Here is an 18,910-nt window from a genome sequence, read left to right on the forward strand (position 1 = left end):
TACTAAATTGTGCATCGTGATGGCGGGCCGGTGATATCGGGAGTTCGAGTTTGTCGATCGAACACGCGTTAGCTGCTATAAAATACCCAACACCCTCGAATAAGCCAGACACGCTCTTGTCTTCTAACACGTACAGGCGCACGCGTATCGACTCTCAGAAAGCTACTAAAGGCCTCAGCACAACCCCCAGAGTCGTCAGGTTACTTTGACCTTGCATGTACTCGAACCAGCTCGGCAGGTACGTGGTCGACACACTTGTCGTTGCGGACGTCGATGGACTGACGCTGCGATGCGCAGCACTCATAATCCTCACCGGGGTTCCAAGCACACGTCCGCCGGCTTCCTTATAGCTCATTAAGATCTCGTACAACATGGCTCCCAACACCGCATCTAACTCTTCTGGATACACTACCCCTACCGACGCGGACGGCTTCCTGCCTGTGCACCCTACGGCAGCGCGTCGTCCGTACCCCATAGTCGTCCAGTCCGAGCACACGTCGTACTCGGACGACTATATCACATCCAAGTTCCTCAATCGTGGCGCGGACGTGACCGTTACCGATGGTCAGTTCGTGGTCAAGCCGACAGCCAAACCGTACGAGCTCCAAACGGCTAGGAAGGTCGCTAAGACAGGGTACGCACCGTATCCCCTTTGCTTCGCGTCCTGCGTGCTCACTATACCTCGCAGTCTGATGATGGTCGGCATGGGCGGGAACAACGGCACTACGCTCTGCGCTACCGTCCTCGCCAACCGACACAACATCACCTGGCACACGAAGGGTGGTCTCCAGCAGCCGAACTACATCGGATCCATGCTGCGCGCGTCAACTGTGCAGCTCGGTACTGATCCTGCAACGGGCAAGGAGATCCACGTCCCGGTGTGCGACGTTTTGCCCATGGTTCATCCCAACGACCTCGTCCTCGGTGGTTGGGATATCTCCGGGCTCCCGATGGACAAGGCCATGTCCCGCGCTCAGGTCCTCGACTGGGATCTTCAGCGCCAGGTCGCTCCTTTCATGGCCGAGCTGAGCGCACCGCTCCCGTCTATCTATTACCCCGACTTCATTGCCGCCAACCAGGAGGCTCGCGCAGACAACGTTATCCCCGGTTCCGACAAGCACGCCCACCTCGAGCATATTCGCGCCGACATTCGCAAATTCAAGGCAGACAACCAGCTCGACCGTGTTGTGGTGTTCTGGACCGCTAACACGGAGCGCTACAGTGACCTCATCCCTGGCGTGAACGATACAGCGGACAACCTGCTCGCGGCCATCAAAAGCTCGCACTCCGAGGTGTCGCCCTCTACGCTCTTCGCCGTTGCCTCAATCTTAGAGGGTGAGCCCTTTGTAAACGGCGCGCCGCAGAACACCTTTGTCCCCGGCGTCATCGAGCTCGCCGAGCGTGAGCGCGGCTTCATCGGCGGCGACGACCTCAAGTCCGGCCAGACGAAACTCAAGTCCGTTTTCGCCGAATTCCTCGTCAACGCTGGCATCAAGCCGCTTTCCATCGCCTCATACAACCACCTCGGCAACAACGACGGCCACAACCTCTCCGCGGAGCCGCAGTTCAAGAGCAAGGAGATCAGCAAGAGCAGCGTCGTGGACGACATGGTCAACGCCAACCACCTTCTGTACAATCGCCCCACCGAAGCCGACGCCAAGGCGGGTAAGAAGGGCGAGCACCCCGACCACATTGTTGTCATCAAGTACGTTCCTGCCGTCGGCGACTCCAAGCGCGCGATCGACGAGTACTATTCGGAGATCTTTTGCGGTGGTCGCTCGACCATCAACATCTTCAACGAGTGCGAGGCGAGTGATGTTTACGATCCATCCTGCATACTGTATTGAATGCTCTTCCAGGATTCTCTCCTGGCTACTCCGCTCATCCTCGACCTTTCGATCCTGACGGAGCTGCTCACGCGCGTGAAGTACCGCGACCTTTCCGCGTCACCCGACGCCGAATTCAAGCCGCTCTACTCTGTCCTGTCGTTACTGTCCTACATGCTGAAGGCGCCCCTTGTGAAGCCTGGTACCGACGTCGTCAACAGCCTTAATCGCCAGCGCAACGCATTGGAAGCGTTCCTGAAGGCTTGCATCGGTGTTGAGGGAAGTAGCGACCTCCTGATGGAGACCAGGATCTGGTAGATGACCTGCTGTCACGGGTTCAACAGTCCCGGTCCCTTTTCGCTTGCGTAGTCCGTAGCACGCCTGTCGTTCAACCGGCCAAAGAGTGGTGTATTTCCCAGCTTCCTCATCTGAAAAAGTGTTGTGCACATTCAAAGTGATATTGCGACGTGTCTCAGCGCTAAGGGATGGATTCGAGACAGCACAGTACATTCTGCTTTGTTATTCCAGTGATCTCCGGCTTTCACCAAACAGTACCCGAGAGCAACTTCCCGACCTGCTCGCCGAACATGACTTGAGCAGCGCCTAAAGTGAAGGTTAGGATCTCGGTCTGTATATTCAGAGAGTCGCAACGCACTGGATGGGTGATAGTTGTTGCTTGATGAACACTGAATCAGCACAATCACCACCAGTCAAGAGGTGGAGTACGCTCACCCCCAGAAATCACCGGTGTTTCCGTAGGATGTGGCATCGACAAACCCGTATGTAGTGGGCGAGTCCAAGATGGTGGTAAACGCAGTGTTGGCATCGTAGATCCATGTTGTGACCTGAAGAACTATTAAGCGCTGGGTGTAACGTAGATGGCTTTCCCGTACCCCGGTGTTGTTGGCCTTGAACTGATTGACGTAGGTCACCAACTGCGAGTTGAAGTCGGCGATCACAGTTTTTTCAAGAGCTTGCGCGTCGGTCGATTGCGCGAGCATCTGTGTAGTTGGGTCAGGGCCAGATCGACGAAGACAGAACAAGAAGAACAACGCACAAGGGGAGAACGGTCGATTGGGGGAACGTTGATGAACCTAGAGGTGCGAGGGCTTCAACTTCAGATCAAAGAGGAGAATCTCGGATACCAACAAAAAGTTGCGAGCACCGACATCGCTGCGCTATGTTCAACCAGTATCATACATGAATCAGGTCGGCTTACTACTGCAGAGGGTACAATGTCAAGAACGTATGGATGGTTGTATGTAGGAAAGGCTCACGAGTTTCTGAACCAGGGCAAAGTATGCATTCAGCAGCGTCGAATCAAACCTGACGCCCATTTTCGCAATGAGCCCTAAAGTGGGTTGAATACAGCGAAAGCTCACGCGCTACGGCTGCCACTCTGGTAGTACGAATTGCCGATATCGTTAATTCCGATCCAGACGGAAAACAGTGCGTCGGAGCTGGTCCACGGCGCAGACGCGGGTTTGCTGGCGGCACCGTCAAGGAATTCGTTAACTTGGTCAGTGAGGGACAGAACGGTCGGTTCGTAAGGTGCCACCAGCGATGCGTCAATGGTCGCGCCGCCATAAGCGTAGTTCCAAGTGAGAACGGTCGAGTGGTTGTAGACGGTGGTAGCAACGTCTATCCAATTCTCGCCACCCACTGCGGTGTAACCCTTGACATCATCATCATCATCAGTGCCAAGATATAGGAGTGTTCGTGCGTATGTGCTCACCGGGTAATCGGGGTTTCCGAGGGGGTTTCCAACCGCAGGAAGAGTGTCCGTTGTCACGAACCCAGTCTGGGTGTACGAATCCCCGCTATGATTAGAGTAAGATTCATGCGGTGTGGAGTCATGGCATCATCCTGGTACGGACAAGCTGAACCAATAATTGACGGCTGTGGTGGATGTTGACGTCGGAGCGGATGAGGTCGATGAGACAGTTGACGATTTGGACGTAGCACCCGACATCGTGCTGCTGCTCGAGCTGGCGGCCCCGGGAATGCACTGCGAGTAGTCTTGATCCACTTTCAGCCCAAGAAGAAGGAGGAAGATTCAAAGTAAAGCATACAGTCGTTCTGGTAGGTGCAGACGTAACTTGTGCGAGTCAGTGTCCAGTGCTAGCTACCTGATATACAGCATCTTCTTACCCCGAAACACAAGTCGTTGCTCCAGACCAGCCAATTCCGTCACCTTGAAATTTGTTTCAGCGTACGCTTGCCAAAAGAAAATGCAGGTAGGCACATTGTCCCCATGCGCTCTGCTGGGCGAGAACGTGGGGCAATGCCACAAAAGCGGGCACAGCAGCGAGAGCGAGCTTCCGGTACATCTTGAGACCTTGTTAACAAATGTTCAACGCTGAGTAGTTCATGCTTTCAGACCCTTATAAGGGACGCTGTAGAACAGGGCGTCGTTATGTCGGGTGGAATCAACTCGGAGAAATGTCAACGATCTTGCTGACCCTCGCCGAACCGGGGATTTGCCGCAAGATGGTCAGCAGGAACGCGGCACCATTCCGACAGCCGCTTGGATGCACCGTCGTTGCGTCAGAGGATCCAACGGCGACCCGGTTCCAGAAAGAGTCGTCCATCATATGGCATACGCACTGAAGTGAAGTAGTGGTAGGGGAAATCAGGACAACGATGATCCATTCCAAGCAGCGAGACTTCTCGAAGAGTTGATCATGAGTCACGCAATCCATTGTCGCGCATGCCATTCTACAGTGCAAGGTGTGCTGCTACTGCGTCGAAACTCGTGAGCAAGCGATACGGGTTACGAAGTACAAGGAGGATCAGTCAGGAGAAACCTCCGGGATCAATCCACTGTAGACAAGGAAGCGTAGACCAGGCCGTCTGTGCAAGACCTAGGTTTGGGGGGAAAGACACCGTCGTAAAGCGGAGGCAAATTGGCGGCACTGGCAGTCACGAGAACGACGGCTTGCTCTGACGGATCATTGCGTCAATGAAGCCGAAGCAGAAGTGCACTTCTGTGCGGCGTAATTCATCATTGACGAGCGTAAGCAGTGTTCGGTTCTTTGTCTGGAACGGCACGATCAGATGGTGGGCAAGGCCAAGCAGCGTTAGACGAATTAGGTCATCTGACCGTGTCGTCCCGTTTGCGCGTTCGCCTCGACCTTTCGAATTCGCCACGTTCTACGTATCGTACTACTGCTACCCCACACATACTGAACTCTTTACATCTGTCGAGCTCGCGATGAAAATCTTCGCCTACGCGTACTCGATTCTCTACTGTACTACACCATACCACACACGCCCTGCCCCTAACTCCAGCGGAACGCCCTCCCCGACGATCCATTCTCCCCCAGCTCTGATATCACTATTTGCGGGCCAGTACTCGCTTTGCAGCCAGTCATTGATCTCGTCTACCGTATCCACCCACCTCTTCACCTTCACTGTATCTGGTTTGCGATCTTCGCTCGAAAGAACGAAATCGATGTCGGTGATGAATCGCCCGATCGTTATATGTGCCGATGGAACCACGTATCGACTCGTGATGATGTGTCCAGTTGAACAACACAAATCGAACAGATCGCGGCGGAGGTGGTGATACGTGTAGGCGTCATCATCCTCCGCCTCTGTATCCTCGGAGCGCTCCTCACGGCCTTCGCCCGCTGCAGGCACCAAGGTGAGTGCGACTCCGCCCACGTCGTATGCGAGCATCGGCTTGGCCAGCCTGGTCCGGTGCGTGAGCGTGTAGTCGGTCATCTGTCCGATAGCCGGCCCGATGATAGCCATGATTGCGGAAATTTCCTTTTCGGTCACGGAGTACACCATCTCGAGTGCGGTCGTGTGCAGGTTGGCCGGGGGCATCGCCCAAAGGTGTGGTGCCGCGACGAGCAACTTCCGCTGTATTTCGGCCACCAGCGCGCGGACGGGGGCAGGGGGGCGCGCCCAGAGGACGATGGAATGTCGGGGATCGACATAGCCAGGCTCTATGGACGGGTCGAGCGTGCGTTGGAGAATGGTATCGACCTCGGGCTTGAAAGCCTCGGATAGGAAGAGGCTGCGTTGTTTCGCAAACCTTTGAGTGCGGTGTGCGGTGTACACCTTCTGTATCTCTGCAGGATCGTCATGGGCCGCTTCAACGACGGCTGAGAATGGATTTGGTGAGGACATGGCGATGAACCGTCTCTTCGCTCGCAAATGGTTTCCATGGGCGGAAACATTGAATCTCAGAATTTCAATTGGCACCAGCACGTGAAAAGAGAATGCATGTCCACCGTTCTGGAGGTGCAGGAAAGCTTTGTGTACGATGTACACGTGTACCACACATCTCCGGTCAGATTCTCTCGTCGTAAACCCACTTCGATTTGACTGCGGAGTCCAACGTGAGGACACCTTCATCGCCTTCTTCACCTCGTCTTCGAATTTGACGAACTACAGAAATAACAATGAGTCTCGGGAGCAACAAGGTAGCGTCGATTTGACCATGTTCGACTTGTCTTCCATACCCTCGTGTCCCATCGCCGAGTGCTCCCAGATGCGCTTATACTTAGGTATTGCATCACGAATCCTATCGATGATAGGCAATATATTGACGAGGGGCCGAGCACGCCTAAACATGGCCTCCAAAGCACAGCAGAGGTACCTTGAAACAATCAATAGAACTTGCAGCAATGCGTCTTCGCGACACCTACCAGGGATGCTTCTCGTCATCAGGGGGGAAGTTGAAGGGCAGCTGCGAGATATATAGAAGCGCATCTATCATGATGCTTGTTGATAGAATCTATATCGTTGTCCGGTCCGCTTTGCGCAAGCTTCTCATAGACGAGGACAATTGCCCTGAATCATGCATTTGTCGTCTTTATGCATATGATAAGACGGGAGAGCTTACTGACGCTGTCGCTTCGGCAAATGTAAAAGGGGCTATAGGATAGGTAATGTTGGCTCTCTTGCATGAATATGATAAGGGAGGATCGAACCTCACAAACCCGGGATCGACCGGTTCCGTCGGGATGTACGGATGCTCTTCGATTTCACGTAGAATATCTTGGGCTTCTTCCAACACCTTGTCCCAGCTGTACTCCAAGTCGTCCCCTTCCGCTGCCTGGCTCAAAATCTCGATACAGGTGCAACAAGGCGCACCAATCCCGTGGATGCCTCGAGGTGCAGCACACGTACACCACGGACGAAGGTATACTCAAAGATCGCGCCCCGCTGAGATCTCGGCACCTTCTTCCAGGCTTCTTGCCCCCACTCCAAAACATGAAGAGCCTCGCCGTACCAGTATGCGGCTGCTTTCACGTGGTATATTGGAGGGACCAAGGAGGGATTGCAATGAAGATAGTTTATTTTGATATTGACCAAGATCATATTGACATTGACTGAGTCACCCAAAACGCCAAGGAAATTTGTCTAGACTCAATCGCTGCGATACGATCTCTCAGACGATGCAGTTGCAAGGTTCTGGCATCTCATCCGCTGAGAAACCAGTCAGGCCAAACTACGGACTCCAATATGTGGGTGCCTTCATCCACAGACTTTTGGGTGGTAGACGCGAAGTCGATATACTATAGAGATATTCATGAAAACTAGTACTTGAACAGGAAGCGATGAAAATGAACCTGACCATTTGTAGCTTTTGTTCCATGCCCTTGCGACCCATCAGCGAATTCTCCCATATGGGTTTGTACTTGGGCATGACCTCCCGAATGTCGGAGATAATAGGAAGCGTCCGAGAAAGGGGCCTTCCAGCCTCGAACATAATCTCCACCCCGCAGTACAAGAACCTGATAGGCGTTAGTGCTGGCAAGACATGGTGTGTGCAAGTCGCGCACCAAGCGTGATGTTCGTCATCCGCCGGGAAAGCATGAGCGGCAGCGAGGTACATGGACGCACTCTCGTCGAGATGCTTGTTCACTGTCGCTTGATCTTTATCTGGGCCAAATCGGGCGAGATGCTTGAAGTAGAGGCCAATCGCCCTGGGGTTTTGAACATGAATATCGCGCCAAATACGTTAGAATTTTATACGAACGCGAATGCCTGACCCCGAGGATAGTCACAGAAGGAACTAACATACAACCATTAGGTTAGACGCTTGGCACAGGGCAGAGGGGGAACCTCGAGAATCCAGGATCGTCCGGATCGACGATAGGGTGCCCCCGGATATCGCGCAGTTGTTCTTGTGCTTCTTCCAACACCCTCTCCCAACTGTATTCCGGGTCGTCCGTTGCATCCCATGCACACGACTGTCTGATGCGTCAGGGCCACTTGCAAAGGCACCCAATTTTGTCAAATCGTCGAACCTGCATGTATGCGTCCAGGTGTAGACCTCGGACACCGCGCACAAACGTATGTTCGAAAATCGCTCCCCGAACGGCTTTCTGTTCTTTCTTCCACGTTTGCTGTCCCCATTCCAGAACGTGGAGAGCCTCGCCATACCAATACGCTGACGCTTTGGTATCGGTGTTCGCACATCCCGTGATGTATCCACGGAGGATCCACGAGCTGTTGACCAGCCGTAAATGTACGATCAGGTATCGAAGGATTGGCTAAATGTACCGGACGGTGGCGGACAGAGCAGTCCGGGTAGGTGTCCAGCCCTCATTCTTCAGGCGCTTTTGGGCCGATTCGATGACCTGTTCGGCACTCTGCCTTTGCCAACTACGGAAAAGTGCAGTAACGAGCGCATCCTGGTGATTGTCAGCGAGCAGTGGTGTGTGTCTAGAAATCGAAGACAGAGTACCTGATCGTTGTACATCTCGTCGAATCTGTACAATATGCTCGTCATGACCGGAAACGGAGGACAGAAGCAACATTGACTCACTTTCTGTCTCCAAGCTTGAAGTGAAAGACTCGGCTGTCCCGTAGCACGGCATTTGACAAGAACTCCAACCCCTGTGACTATGCTACGCATCTACAGGACTCCAAGAGCAGGGTAAAAAAACTGTACCCTAACGGGACCGCTCACAGCGAACTGTTGAGTTCCCGGAACAAGAACACTCTTGATGCTTCGCATACACGTCATGCCGTCCTCAAAATCCTGAGGCGAAAGGTCATCACAATCACGATGACATGAAGCTGAGACGAATATACCCGATAGGCACCGCATATCACCCAGGCACTGCTACGATTCGCGCTCGCGTCACCGTTTTCAGCCCTCTTTTGTAGCTCGACCTTCAGCTCCGCCGCCCGGTCCCACGGCATCGCGCCAAACTGCAAAGGCCCGGCCCTGATCGGCTCGAGCTTTGCTTTCGCATACGCCTCCGCAGCCCTCAATCCGGCCGTGTATTGCTCCTTCTGTTTCCGCTCCACGAGAGATAGACCTTGGGTTGGCAGACAAGCCAAAGCGCGTTCCCAAGAGCCGATACTGGGATATTGCAGCCGCTGAATTGTGCATGCAAGAAGTACAATGAATCCGCGATCATGAGCATTGCTCAGCGAAGGCGAACCTCTTGAGCAGTTGCTAAACGAGCCCAAGCCTTGGCATATCTCGGGTCAAGATCTGTCGCTTTCCGGGCGTCTTTCAGAGCGTCATGGTACCTGAGAACGCTCGCGCTGTGAATGACACAGAAAGACACTAGCGGAGATAACACTTGCCGTCTCAGCTTCATACCGCATGCGGCGCGGTTCGCTCTCAAGATCGCGTTCTGTCCATCGAGAGCGATGGCTTCGGTGAATTTGGCATGTGCTGCTGCCCACTCCTGCTCGACGAACAATGCGTTTCCTTCCTCCTTGAGCTGGGAAGCGGTGGGTATAACGAAAGGCAGAGAGAGCGCGCCCAATTGACGGGAACCCTTGATATGTGGTATTCATAGCATTGATCAATGTAACGGCATGTGCGGGGACGATGGCGGCGACCAAGGACAGAAGTATAGTTCAAGACCACGTGAGCGAGACGGGTCGGCGACGTCATTGTCGACCGCAGCGAGGTTAGAACTTGCAGTAAGTACTGTAGTTCGGTCGGACAGGGCAAATAAATAATATGGATGCGGAGTATAACGGTATGTAGAAGGCACAAACACAAAGGCACACCGCGACATAAGTAGCGGCTTTGGACATGACGACCTCGACCCAAATACTCCCAAAACAACGGTCGGAATCTAGATCACACACTACGACGCTCGCACACAGGCGATGATCAGCCCGCACCCGATCGGCATACGGAATTTAAGGCGTCGCACGGCCTGGCCACCTGGGGTACAGACTGCATTCGCGGACGGTGTACCTGTCGGCGAGCCACGCGAGGAAACGCTGATGATGGAAGCATACCAACGTCAGAAATCGCAAGCTGCTTCGGGGGAGAACAGATCTCACCTCAACACCCAGACCGTAACCGCCGTGTTCGCAGGTGCCGTACTTGCGCTGGTCGGTGAACCAGTAGTACGGCTCGGGGTCTATACCTTCGTGCTTGTATGCCGCAAGAAGCTCTTCTGCATCCGCTATCCTCATGGACCCACCTAAAAGACGGATTCTCGTCAGAAGAAGACCGTCTCATCCGCGAAATTGATAACGTACCAACGATCTCTCCGACGCCCGGCATCAACAAGTCACAGCTCTCTGTGAACACAGGGCCGTCCTCTCCTTCCTTCTTTGACATCTTCTTCATGTAGAACGCCTTGAGCTCCTTCGGGAACCCGTACAGGAACATCGGCACGCCGAGTATGTCCGTCATCTGCCGCTCGGCCGCCTCGGCGATGTCGTCGCCAACGGCATGGTCGACCATCTTCGGCGTGCCGTCTTCCTTCAGCACGACATTGCCGTCCGCATCTTCCTCGGGGTGCTGTATCCCGTGTTCGTTCAACCATTTGATGGCGTCGACGTAGGGCATGCGCAGGAAGGGGCGGGAGGGGGCCGCGAATTTGGGGTTGAGCTGCTTGATCAACGCGGCCGACACAGGATCTTGCAGAAGCCTGTCTACAGTTTCGCAAATCTGCGAAAGGAAGGGTAGGAGTGAGCATCGAGGATGATTCCCGTAAGGATCAAACGCACGATCGCCTCAATGTGAGCCATCAGGTCGTCGAACGTGATGAACGCGAGCTCGGCCTCTAAATGCGTGTACTCGCTCAGATGTCGGCGCGTATGGCTGTTCTCCGCTCGGAAGCTCTCCTGGACGCAGAACACGTCCCCGAGACTCGGGAGGCACGTCTCGAGGTACAGCTGACTGGATTGAGTCAAGAACGCGGGTTGGCCGTAGTAGTCGAGCTTGAAGAGTGTCGCGCCACCTTCTACCTGCGTCTGCACCAGACATGGCGGGGTGACTTCGAGCAGAGAGTGGCTCCGGAGGGAGGCGCGGAAGGCTGTGAGGAGGTGTGCGCGGAGGCGAAGGACGGAGGACGCGGTCTCGCCGCGGAGGACGAGATGTCGGAGGTCCGCGAGGATAGACGGATCCGATTTCTACGTAGCACAGTTCAGACGGGAACGCGTCGGAAGAATGATCTCCGGGACTGACCTCGTTGAGGCGGTTGGTGAAGGCATCTTCAGCTCCGGGTGCGGCGCCGAGTACACGCCAGAAATCGACGACAAGTTCATGGCCTCCTGGCGCTGTCTTGCCCTCAGGCACCGCCTGTAGTGTACCCACAAGCTCCACCGAAGACTCGAGTGTGAGGGTGAGGGCATCGTAGGTTTGTGCCTGCGGAGATGAAAAGCGAACGCCAGGTCAGCGGACTCGAGTTCGTGCATGCAGATGGAGCGATGGATAGGACAGAAGGGACAGAGAAGATGGGGAGCCGGCGGCGGAGCATCCCGCGCGGAGGTGCACCCCACTGGAATCGGTATGCGCTGCTCCGGGCCGATAATCTTTACGTGTGAATGGTGGGATGATCAGTGGCAAAAAAGCGATCACCCGCAGATTTTCCGGATCGATGCGCGGTGCAAGGACGGACCATGCGAGGGGAGATTGTATTGGAAGCAGAGGGCAAGGGGGTTGGGATCAGACGGACGCACCACTTTTCCCGAGAGAACGGTCTGAAGATATCCGGTGCCGTCGCGGAGGATGAGGAAGATAATCCCCTTCTGGTCGCGCACACGGTGCACCCATCCGAACACCCGTACGCGCTGTCCACGCAGAGGCGTCAGGGAGTCGAGCTTCGCCTGTGTCGTGATCGCCGCAGTCAGTCACGCAAGCCTCCTGTGCACACGAGCACGGACGGGTCTACGCACTCGGGCAGCCTGCGGAAGGGACGTATCCTCCGTCAGCACGATCTTCTTGCTTTCCTCGAGCAGCCGTTCCCGGCGCTCCGTCTCCTCCTTCCCAGCGGCGGCGGCGCGTGCAGCCAGCTCCTCGGCCTTCTTCCTCTTTTTCTCGATTCCATCGGCGTCCTTTTTCGCCTTCTTCAGCGCGGATTTCGTGGGTTCGTCATACGCCGCGGTTGAGTCTTTCCTGTATTGGATTTTGCTGTCCTGGCCATGTGCAAAGAGGGCGTATGCCAGCGTTTGATAAGGTGCATCCTGCGCACCAGTGCCGGCGGTGTCGGAACCTGCGGCCTCGTCCACGTAGTAGACTATCGTCGAGTCCGACATTTTGGGAGATAGAACAATCGATACAAGTGAGCGGGAGAGGTATAGTAGCGCCCGGTAGATAAGTGACTTGCCCGAGTCAGAAACTCAAGTGACTTGGACTGGGCCAGTTGCCAGCGACGCTTCGAGGTTCGCGGCACGATCTTATCTGGGCCCACTCTGATCCGATAAGCCGCCGGATACTGCCCATTCACGTGCTTTATTCCCACGGTGAGACTATTATATCGTCCGCTGCTCGCCCTCTCCGACGTCACATAAGAGGATAGGGGCTTCCTCCGCGTCTCTGGCGACCGCACAATTTCACGCTCGCCGGCCACGTCGTAGCGTCTCCCTCCCGATAGCGCTCCAACTGAGCCCGGGTCTTGCAGATTGCAGGGTCACCGTGGAAGCATCGCCCGCCGCCCGGTAAGTGCACGCTGTGGCAATTTGCGCTTCCTCAGGCTGTCATATCATCATCATATATCCAAATAAACTTTTGCTTCCGTTCCAACCACTCCTCGGTCCGCCCCCCGTGCCCAGCGCTTGGCTCCCCTCTCTCTTACCCCTGTCTTCATCCGCTAACATACCCTCCTCCGACAGAAACCCCCAAATTGCCAGCGCGACGGACCCGACGGTTGCGTACGTCGGATGTGGCTTCCGCACGCCTCCGAGTCCGCACCCCCCCTTGCGTCCTTCGAAATTTACGTCCGTCGGGCGCTCGCGCACCTCCGCCTGCGGCTCTACCTCGCCCTCAGCCGGCCGGCCGGCGAGCCGCCTTTCTCGCTCGCGTCCGGCGTGGCCGCGAGCACCAACTACCTCGCCCCCGTGCAGACCGACGCGAACGTGCGCTACTTCCGATTCGGTATACCGCTCGTACTCAAGCGCACGCCGCGCGGCGTGAGCACCGAGGCCGACGCGCTCCGCTTCCTCAACGCGCGCCTGCCCGACCTGCCCATCCCGCGACTGCTCGACGTGGTGACCGTCTCGGAGCCCGTCGTCTATCCGTCCGACCGTCCCATCGAAGACGTTATCGATGGTGACGAGACTGAAGACGGCGGCGACCCGGAACCGGCCACCCGCACCTTCACGTACACGCTGCTCACGCGTCTTCCCGGCGTACGCATGTCGGAGCTCATGGACGCGTCCCCGGACGCTCTAACAGACGCCGACACCGCCCGCATCGTGCGCGACGTTCGCGGCGTCATCGACCGCCTCTGGAGCCTCTCCCCCGACCGCTCCCCCGCGCCGCACTCCGAAGCGGGGACTTCGGCTTCATCCGGTCATATTATTGGGCTTCCTCCGACAGGACCCCATGACGACGGCGGACACGTCCATGCCGTGATGCTCAGCGCCAGCGGCCACGGCCTTCCTGACCCCCTCAAGTTTCACGCCGCCGCCGAGGAGTCGCTCGCGGGGCCCTTTCCCTCCACGCTCGCCTGCTATGCCTACATGGCCGGCACCTCGGACCCGGCCGCGCTCCCCGACCTCCTCGCGCACCCGCCCACCTACCGCCCCGCCCCCTCACCACCAAACTGCACGACGACAAAACCGGCTGAAACCGCGGACGACCTCGCGCCAGAAGCGGCGCTCGCCGTCCTCGCCGCCGACCCCGTCGTCTGGGTGCACACCGACCTCCGCCTACAAAACATCCTCGTCCGACGTGATCCTTCCAGCGGCGGCGCATGGCGCCTGTCCGGCATCGTCGACTGGCAGGACTCGGGCTGGCTCCCGCGCCATTGGCAGCTTCACGTCCTCCGCCGGCCCCACTGGGGCTGCCGCGGAGCGTGGCTGCGAATCTGGCTAGGCGCGGGGTGGATAGAGTCGGGCGTGGAAGCGGACTCTGAAGTAGAGTCGGACACTTCGGTCGCTGCTATTGGTCGGTTTGACGAAGCGACGGAGCGCGCGTACGAGGTGTCGAAGCGCTTGCTGGTTTACCCACTGTGAAGCGGACATAGAAGCCTGCTTTTCAGCGTGCATATTTGCTTCCATCTATTCTCTTTCTTTGGGCTTGGGCGGATCTACTCTACGGCGATGGGCGGATAGGAAGATCCGACGGTAATGAACCTTGATTTGAAGGGAAGATCCTCGCACTGTATATCACCATTATTCCACCCCGATAGAAGTACATACACGTAGTAAAGTGTTACATGGTCCGTGGCGAGTGGGTATGTGGTTTCTGTTCCTACGCCATTCCTCTGGAAAACCCGCACTGACGATGTGTGGTACAGTGCCAGGGTCATTATGTGTCGTTCGCCGGCCTGCATCATACGACCGTCACAAGCGTGTCGTACCCGCGACACCATAAGAACGCGGTCGCGTACTCGGCGTCGCATTGCCGGCTCTTCTGCGTCACCTCGCGCTCGATCCGCTCTTCCTCTTCCAGCTCGGCGTCCTCGATTGCGCCACCACCACCACCACCACCGGCTTGCGGCCCTCTTAAGCTTGTGATCCCCGAGGGATCCCGGCGGAGATAGCCCGCCTCCCTGAGGCCCTTCAGCACTTTCGTGACCCACGTGCGGCACGTCAGCCCCTTTGCGCGGTTGGCCTCCGTCGAGCCGTAGGTGCGCGGGAAGGCGTGCGCGCAGATGTCGGCGAGCACGGGCACGGGCACGGGAGCGTACCCGCGCACCTTGAAATACGCGAGGACGACGGTCGAGGGCGTCGCGGTCATGGGGCACGCGATCGTCTGCGAGCTGTAGCACTCGGTCGGCGTCGATTTCGGCGCCGAGAAGTGGGAGGAGGAGGAGGAGGAGGGGTGGTGGTGCCGGTGGTGGTTCCGGGGCGGCGCGCACTGTGGGAAGCGAGACGGCGAGAGTGCGGACGCGGGGAACGCGGCGCGGGCCCAGTGGTGTCGGGTTGCCTGGCCGGTGGAGGAGATGTGGAGGAGGGACCAGTGGAAGGCGCTGTGTGGGCACGTTAATCGTCGAAGATGAGATCTCGGTGCCGGGTGGGATATGAGGGAATGGGCTTACCCGTGCAGAAGGGGCTGGGTGACAACGTAGAGCGAGTCTGGCTCGAGCGGGACGGGGCGCGGGCGGAGGGGCATGGTGGGAGCGAGGTCGATTGGGCGGGAGTGTTTCCGGCAATCAACGAGGTGTTATGTAGGGCCTTCCGAGTGAGAGATAGAGGTGCAGGAGTCAGACGAGAAGGACCGGGCGTCGGTGGTATATATAATAGCTCGGCGCGTTATGGAGGTGGTTATTGTCAGGTCCGGTGATGGCACGCGACGCGGGGTCGGGCGAGTCGTGGCGGCGGGCGACCGTGCCTCGGCCGTGCACTCCTCTTAAGAAGGCCGCGCACTCGGCTGGACGATCTCGAGCCCAGACCGGCTCAGCTTAGCGTGGATGTTACTTGCACTCCGCCTCATCGCAGCCAATCGCAACACGAGGGCGCCTGCAGGCCAATCAACCGCGCCCGTCCTTCGAGCTCAGGTTAGGGTTTTGCCTCTCCATCGCACATCCTCGGTTGGAACTGGCCGGTCGCGCTCTCATTCGCGCCCATGGTAAGCGCGATGCTCTCAGTCTGTGCGGTTTGTGGGAACTGACGCGCCCGGTGTAGTTGCCTCTCTCTCTGCTTAACGCGGCGCAGAACAAGCCCATGGTGCGCTCGCGCCGTCCTTCCTCAACCGCGGCCGCCAGAGACTGATGTACATCCTTTTCCTTTCTCTACGCGCTACGCCTCGCTCACTCTCCGATGTCCGACCGCACAACGCACTCCAAAATCCTTTCGTCGCGGCATACTAGCTTGTCGAACTCAAAAATGGCGAAACGTTCAACGGCCACCTGATCAACTGCGACAACTTTATGAACATCACCCTCCGCGAGGTTTACCAGACCTCGGCCGACGGCGAGCGCTTTTGGAAGTTGAAAGAATGTTACATCCGCGGGAGCACGGTCGGTCGCCCCCCCCCCACCCACCCCAATTCTGGTCCGAACTGGGCAGATCGCTGACCGACTCCGGCGTGCCGCGTTCCACCCTACGTTTTTATCTAGATCAAATACTTACGTGTACCTGATACCCTTCTCGACGCCGTTAAGGAGGAGCAGACCCGCGCACGGGAGGCAGGCCGTAGCGCGCGCGGCTCGCATGTCAGCGGAGGACGCGGAGGTACGTTGTCCAGATCCTTCCTCTCTCACCCCTCCATTCCTCCACCCTTCTTCTCTCGTCTTACCCTGCGTCTTCGCTTCTCTCATTATCTCGCCGCTCATGTGTTTTTTTCTCTGCTATCTGCCTGCAGGCCGCGGCGCGCCGCAAAGAGGTAAAAGCTTACTCGATTATGTATAAATAAGGTCATCATCGACTGACACTCCATGTGTTTGCAGGTCGTGGTGGGCCACGTGGAGGACCTATGCGGGGCGGCCGTGGACGAGGTCGGGGGATGTAGATTCCCATTGCGATCCCCGTCTGTGTGCTGCTGCTACGGACCCTATAAACGCCAATCGTTCTGTCAACCGTCGTTTGTCTCTTCGAATATCGTCGCATCTGTATCACTTACAATAATCCTTCTCGACTGCATCAAGGAAGCGACGTAAGCTGACCTTGCGAATGAAATGGAAAAGGCGTGCTGTTCGGGTCCGAGACACCTTTACCGTCGGCTTCGTTGCTCGTCCATCACAGGGTTGCGATTCCTACGCCGGGTAGCTCATGGCTGGCGCACTAGTGCCTGACCGGAGCAGAAGACGACTCGGAAGTGGTAATGAAGATACCGGCTCTTCACCGGGAGCGCTCAAGAAGAGAACGTGTGCATAATTTTCGAGATCCTGTTCTGGACAGTCAACACACGCATACGAGGGACCGTTCTGGCACGTCGTCTCTTGGTGATCGCATGCATTGCATAGGTTGGCGTTCAAGCCGCTCGTTGTGCGTTGGATCACGGACGTGGCGAGCGCGTCCATATTTGCACGCTCGATAACCTGGCGTATGTATGCATACGTCGTCTCCTCGTCGACCGATGGCACACTTGGCACGCTTTTGACTGACGCGTCGTTCGAGCAGGGTTCGAATGAGCGCCCTTGTGGCGCCTGTTCGAAATAGAAGTCTCCGCCGCGATGTGTCGAAACGCCGTGCTATGCCAAAATGGTCTCTCTCGGCGATATCCAGTTACCGGAAGCATTAAAGGGCTCGGCACGCTCCGATGGCTTGCTGCGATACAATCTACATGACTGCATACCTAGTGTTCATACTGTTACACCGTCATTACCCATCCGCACCACGAGAACGATTACCCTGCATTGTAACGATGAAGGAAGATCACGACCCCGTGGTCACCCGCCCTTGATTAGGTCGACGCCCGTCAGATCGTCGTGTGCCGCATCCGTGGTGTCGCGAGCAGTCGTAGGACCACCGACGGGTTCGTCGCCACAACCACAATCGTACGTCTCGTCAAGATGCGCGCAGTCGAACTCCGGCTTTCCCAAGCGTTCGTTCACCTGGTTATGTACATGGCAGAGCCTGTGCGCAATGTCCAAATCACGACTGGGAAACGCCCGACAACAATGGGATAAGGCATACCAGAGCGCTGCCGACCGTCTTGATGAAGTCTAGATATCTGCATGTCACCATGTGCACGTTAGGCAGGCCCCGGATGTACTTGCCTGGGGAGGGAACTTCTTCAGTAATTGTTGGAACTCGGCCGCACATTCGCCGCACGGATACAGGCGGGATAGCAGATAGAAGTACGACTCGAGAGCTTCGCGTTCGTCGGGCGTAGGTTCCTGATCGATACTGCATCGGCCGCCTCCTCAGGATAAGGAATAGCGTATGCGTACCTCTGGAAAGCGGAGGGTCATGGTGTGTCTGCTTCATGGTCACTACGATGGCTCGCCCGAGGTGAAGTAAGGGAACGCACAGCAGTTTCCACGTCGCCTGGCCCAGCGCCGCCCTGAGAACAAACCAGGATCAATACCGGAAACGCAATGAGCGCCAAGATTCTTGGTGTTACTTTGCGGTGGCATTCCCCAACTTCGACATGATCACGTCTCCCTGCACTGCAGCCAGCGCCGGGCCCGGAGCGGCGTTATGCAGGCTCTTCTCGACGCCGCCCTCGCCGAAGAGGTCACCCGTCCATGGGTCTAGGTAGGCTCGCGAGGGCGCGTGGAGGAAAGTGAGGGAGGTGATGAGAAACTAGTCCTTTTGGAGTCAGGCGTGCAAAGTCGGTTCGCGCGCTGGCTTGGAGGTGCTTACGAGGCCAAGTACGATGGCGAGGAATGCCTTGCTGAACCGGGAGATCATGGGTGTGTGTTAAGTTATTGTCCAGCGACGGACCGGCCAATTATAAGCAAAGAACAGGAGTCAGATCTAGCCTTGCACGCTCCGAGGGTAGGAGGTATTGGTTGCAATGTTAGCAGCAAGTCCGTGCCAGAGGCGCTCGGGATTCGGTGTACAAGACGCGGGCAGTGGACGAGAGTGGACGAGACAAGCCTGCGTTTCAGCACAGCCGCACTCGGTAACACGGTCCACGGGTGACTCAGAAGAATCACCCGTCTTTGCGATTCAGGGTTACCATTATAGGTAGCTACTTCTCACGTCGTTGCCTTAACCGGAAATTTCTAGAGCCATCTATTGCCTTTCACGGAAGGTCAAATCGCAAAGACGGGTGATTCTCTCAAATCACCCGTGTACCGTAC

The 18,910-nt window shown here is 56.7% G+C and overlaps 10 protein-coding genes across 10 annotated transcripts; 3 read left to right on the forward strand and 7 right to left on the reverse strand.

The window, feature by feature from the left end:
• Positions 1-146: 146 nt before the first annotated feature.
• Positions 147-2,280, forward strand: PUNSTDRAFT_121788 (Myo-inositol-1-phosphate synthase). The gene is made up of 4 exons (XM_007386065.1): positions 147-238; positions 298-634; positions 689-1,808; positions 1,860-2,280. The coding sequence occupies exons 2-4, from the start codon at positions 372-374 to the stop codon at positions 2,142-2,144; spliced, it is 1,668 nt and encodes a 555-aa protein (XP_007386127.1). The 5' UTR covers positions 147-238; positions 298-371; the 3' UTR covers positions 2,145-2,280.
• An 87-nt stretch (positions 2,281-2,367) lies between these two features.
• On the reverse strand, positions 2,368-4,185 carry PUNSTDRAFT_145192 (uncharacterized protein; the record flags this gene model as incomplete). The annotated part of the gene is made up of 13 exons (XM_007386351.1): positions 4,072-4,185; positions 3,978-4,020; positions 3,899-3,924; positions 3,704-3,845; positions 3,562-3,646; positions 3,209-3,501; positions 3,104-3,152; positions 2,976-3,004; positions 2,884-2,920; positions 2,720-2,827; positions 2,559-2,671; positions 2,482-2,501; positions 2,368-2,429 (listed from the first exon to the last, which is right to left on the reverse strand). The coding sequence occupies exons 1-13, from the start codon at positions 4,154-4,156 to the stop codon at positions 2,368-2,370; spliced, it is 1,092 nt and encodes a 363-aa protein (XP_007386413.1). The 5' UTR covers positions 4,157-4,185.
• An 887-nt stretch (positions 4,186-5,072) lies between these two features.
• PUNSTDRAFT_71911 (uncharacterized protein) lies at positions 5,073-5,963 on the reverse strand (the record flags this gene model as incomplete). Its single annotated transcript, XM_007386066.1, has 1 exon — positions 5,073-5,963. One exon carries the CDS (start codon positions 5,961-5,963, stop codon positions 5,073-5,075), a length of 891 nt encoding a protein of 296 aa, XP_007386128.1.
• A 975-nt stretch (positions 5,964-6,938) lies between these two features.
• On the reverse strand, positions 6,939-7,094 carry PUNSTDRAFT_39831 (uncharacterized protein; the record flags this gene model as incomplete). The annotated part of the gene is made up of 1 exon (XM_007386067.1): positions 6,939-7,094. A coding segment is annotated over one exon (156 nt), but the record flags the coding sequence as incomplete, so codon positions are not given.
• A 145-nt stretch (positions 7,095-7,239) lies between these two features.
• On the reverse strand, positions 7,240-9,481 carry PUNSTDRAFT_127343 (uncharacterized protein). Its single transcript, XM_007386068.1, has 13 exons — positions 9,387-9,481; positions 9,239-9,329; positions 8,883-9,173; positions 8,740-8,829; positions 8,614-8,684; positions 8,533-8,557; positions 8,349-8,479; positions 8,093-8,294; positions 7,908-8,035; positions 7,822-7,857; positions 7,625-7,768; positions 7,417-7,576; positions 7,240-7,357 (listed from the first exon to the last, which is right to left on the reverse strand). The coding sequence occupies exons 1-13, from the start codon at positions 9,398-9,400 to the stop codon at positions 7,262-7,264; spliced, it is 1,479 nt and encodes a 492-aa protein (XP_007386130.1). The 5' UTR covers positions 9,401-9,481; the 3' UTR covers positions 7,240-7,261.
• A 122-nt stretch (positions 9,482-9,603) lies between these two features.
• Positions 9,604-12,415, reverse strand: PUNSTDRAFT_105787 (asparaginyl-tRNA synthetase). Its single transcript, XM_007386069.1, has 7 exons — positions 11,949-12,415; positions 11,733-11,879; positions 11,239-11,418; positions 10,779-11,183; positions 10,305-10,719; positions 10,104-10,246; positions 9,604-10,040 (listed from the first exon to the last, which is right to left on the reverse strand). Exons 1-7 carry the CDS (start codon positions 12,306-12,308, stop codon positions 9,957-9,959), a joined length of 1,734 nt encoding a protein of 577 aa, XP_007386131.1. The 5' UTR covers positions 12,309-12,415; the 3' UTR covers positions 9,604-9,956.
• Positions 12,416-12,932: 517 nt separating this feature from the next.
• Positions 12,933-14,228, forward strand: PUNSTDRAFT_136498 (uncharacterized protein; the record flags this gene model as incomplete). The annotated part of the gene is made up of 1 exon (XM_007386070.1): positions 12,933-14,228. One exon carries the CDS (start codon positions 12,933-12,935, stop codon positions 14,226-14,228), a length of 1,296 nt encoding a protein of 431 aa, XP_007386132.1.
• Positions 14,229-14,547: 319 nt separating this feature from the next.
• PUNSTDRAFT_136499 (uncharacterized protein) lies at positions 14,548-15,330 on the reverse strand (the record flags this gene model as incomplete). The annotated part of the gene is made up of 2 exons (XM_007386071.1): positions 14,548-15,187; positions 15,257-15,330. The coding sequence occupies 2 exons, from the start codon at positions 15,328-15,330 to the stop codon at positions 14,548-14,550; spliced, it is 714 nt and encodes a 237-aa protein (XP_007386133.1).
• A 453-nt stretch (positions 15,331-15,783) lies between these two features.
• PUNSTDRAFT_115179 (Sm-like ribonucleoprotein) lies at positions 15,784-16,668 on the forward strand (the record flags this gene model as incomplete). The annotated part of the gene is made up of 6 exons (XM_007386072.1): positions 15,784-15,786; positions 15,843-15,884; positions 16,028-16,177; positions 16,277-16,391; positions 16,522-16,542; positions 16,607-16,668. 6 exons carry the CDS (start codon positions 15,784-15,786, stop codon positions 16,666-16,668), a joined length of 393 nt encoding a protein of 130 aa, XP_007386134.1.
• Positions 16,669-17,306: 638 nt separating this feature from the next.
• Positions 17,307-18,680, reverse strand: PUNSTDRAFT_54065 (uncharacterized protein). The gene is made up of 7 exons (XM_007386073.1): positions 18,468-18,680; positions 18,226-18,407; positions 18,133-18,165; positions 18,053-18,080; positions 17,879-17,998; positions 17,796-17,824; positions 17,307-17,735 (listed from the first exon to the last, which is right to left on the reverse strand). Exons 1-7 carry the CDS (start codon positions 18,513-18,515, stop codon positions 17,549-17,551), a joined length of 627 nt encoding a protein of 208 aa, XP_007386135.1. The 5' UTR covers positions 18,516-18,680; the 3' UTR covers positions 17,307-17,548.
• Positions 18,681-18,910: the final 230 nt, after the last annotated feature.

This window comes from Punctularia strigosozonata (assembly GCF_000264995.1).
Source record: "Punctularia strigosozonata HHB-11173 SS5 unplaced genomic scaffold PUNSTscaffold_10, whole genome shotgun sequence".
Lineage (NCBI taxonomy): Eukaryota > Fungi > Basidiomycota > Agaricomycetes > Corticiales > Punctulariaceae > Punctularia > Punctularia strigosozonata.

What these genes read in the sequence shown, in the direction of transcription:
- PUNSTDRAFT_121788 (XM_007386065.1), top strand. Translation starts at nt 372, where the DNA reads ATGGCTCCCAACACCGCATCTAACTCTTCTGGATACACTACCCCTACC. An exon ending in AGGAAGGTCGCTAAGACAGG is followed by an intron (nt 635 to 688) that starts GTACGCACCGTA and finishes TATACCTCGCAG; the next exon opens with TCTGATGATGGTCGGCATGG. An exon ending in ACATCTTCAACGAGTGCGAG is followed by an intron (nt 1,809 to 1,859) that starts GCGAGTGATGTT and finishes ATGCTCTTCCAG; the next exon opens with GATTCTCTCCTGGCTACTCC.
- PUNSTDRAFT_127343 (XM_007386068.1), bottom strand. An exon ending in CTGTGAGCGGTCCCGTTAGG is followed by an intron (nt 8,685 to 8,739) that starts GTACAGTTTTTT and finishes GCATAGTCACAG; the next exon opens with GGGTTGGAGTTCTTGTCAAA. An exon ending in TGGAACAAAAGCTACAAATG is followed by an intron (nt 7,358 to 7,416) that starts GTCAGGTTCATT and finishes ATATCTCTATAG; the next exon opens with TATATCGACTTCGCGTCTAC.
- PUNSTDRAFT_105787 (XM_007386069.1), bottom strand. Translation starts at nt 12,308, where the DNA reads ATGTCGGACTCGACGATAGTCTACTACGTGGACGAGGCCGCAGGTTCC. An exon ending in CCCTTCCGCAGGCTGCCCGA is followed by an intron (nt 11,880 to 11,948) that starts GTGCGTAGACCC and finishes ATCACGACACAG; the next exon opens with GCGAAGCTCGACTCCCTGAC. An exon ending in GGGCGTCGGAGAGATCGTTG is followed by an intron (nt 10,247 to 10,304) that starts GTACGTTATCAA and finishes TCCGTCTTTTAG; the next exon opens with GTGGGTCCATGAGGATAGCG.
- PUNSTDRAFT_54065 (XM_007386073.1), bottom strand. Translation starts at nt 18,515, where the DNA reads ATGATCTCCCGGTTCAGCAAGGCATTCCTCGCCATCGTACTTGGCCTC. An exon ending in TCGCCATCGTACTTGGCCTC is followed by an intron (nt 18,408 to 18,467) that starts GTAAGCACCTCC and finishes CAAAAGGACTAG; the next exon opens with TTTCTCATCACCTCCCTCAC. An exon ending in TTGGGGAATGCCACCGCAAA is followed by an intron (nt 18,166 to 18,225) that starts GTAACACCAAGA and finishes GTTTGTTCTCAG; the next exon opens with GGCGGCGCTGGGCCAGGCGA.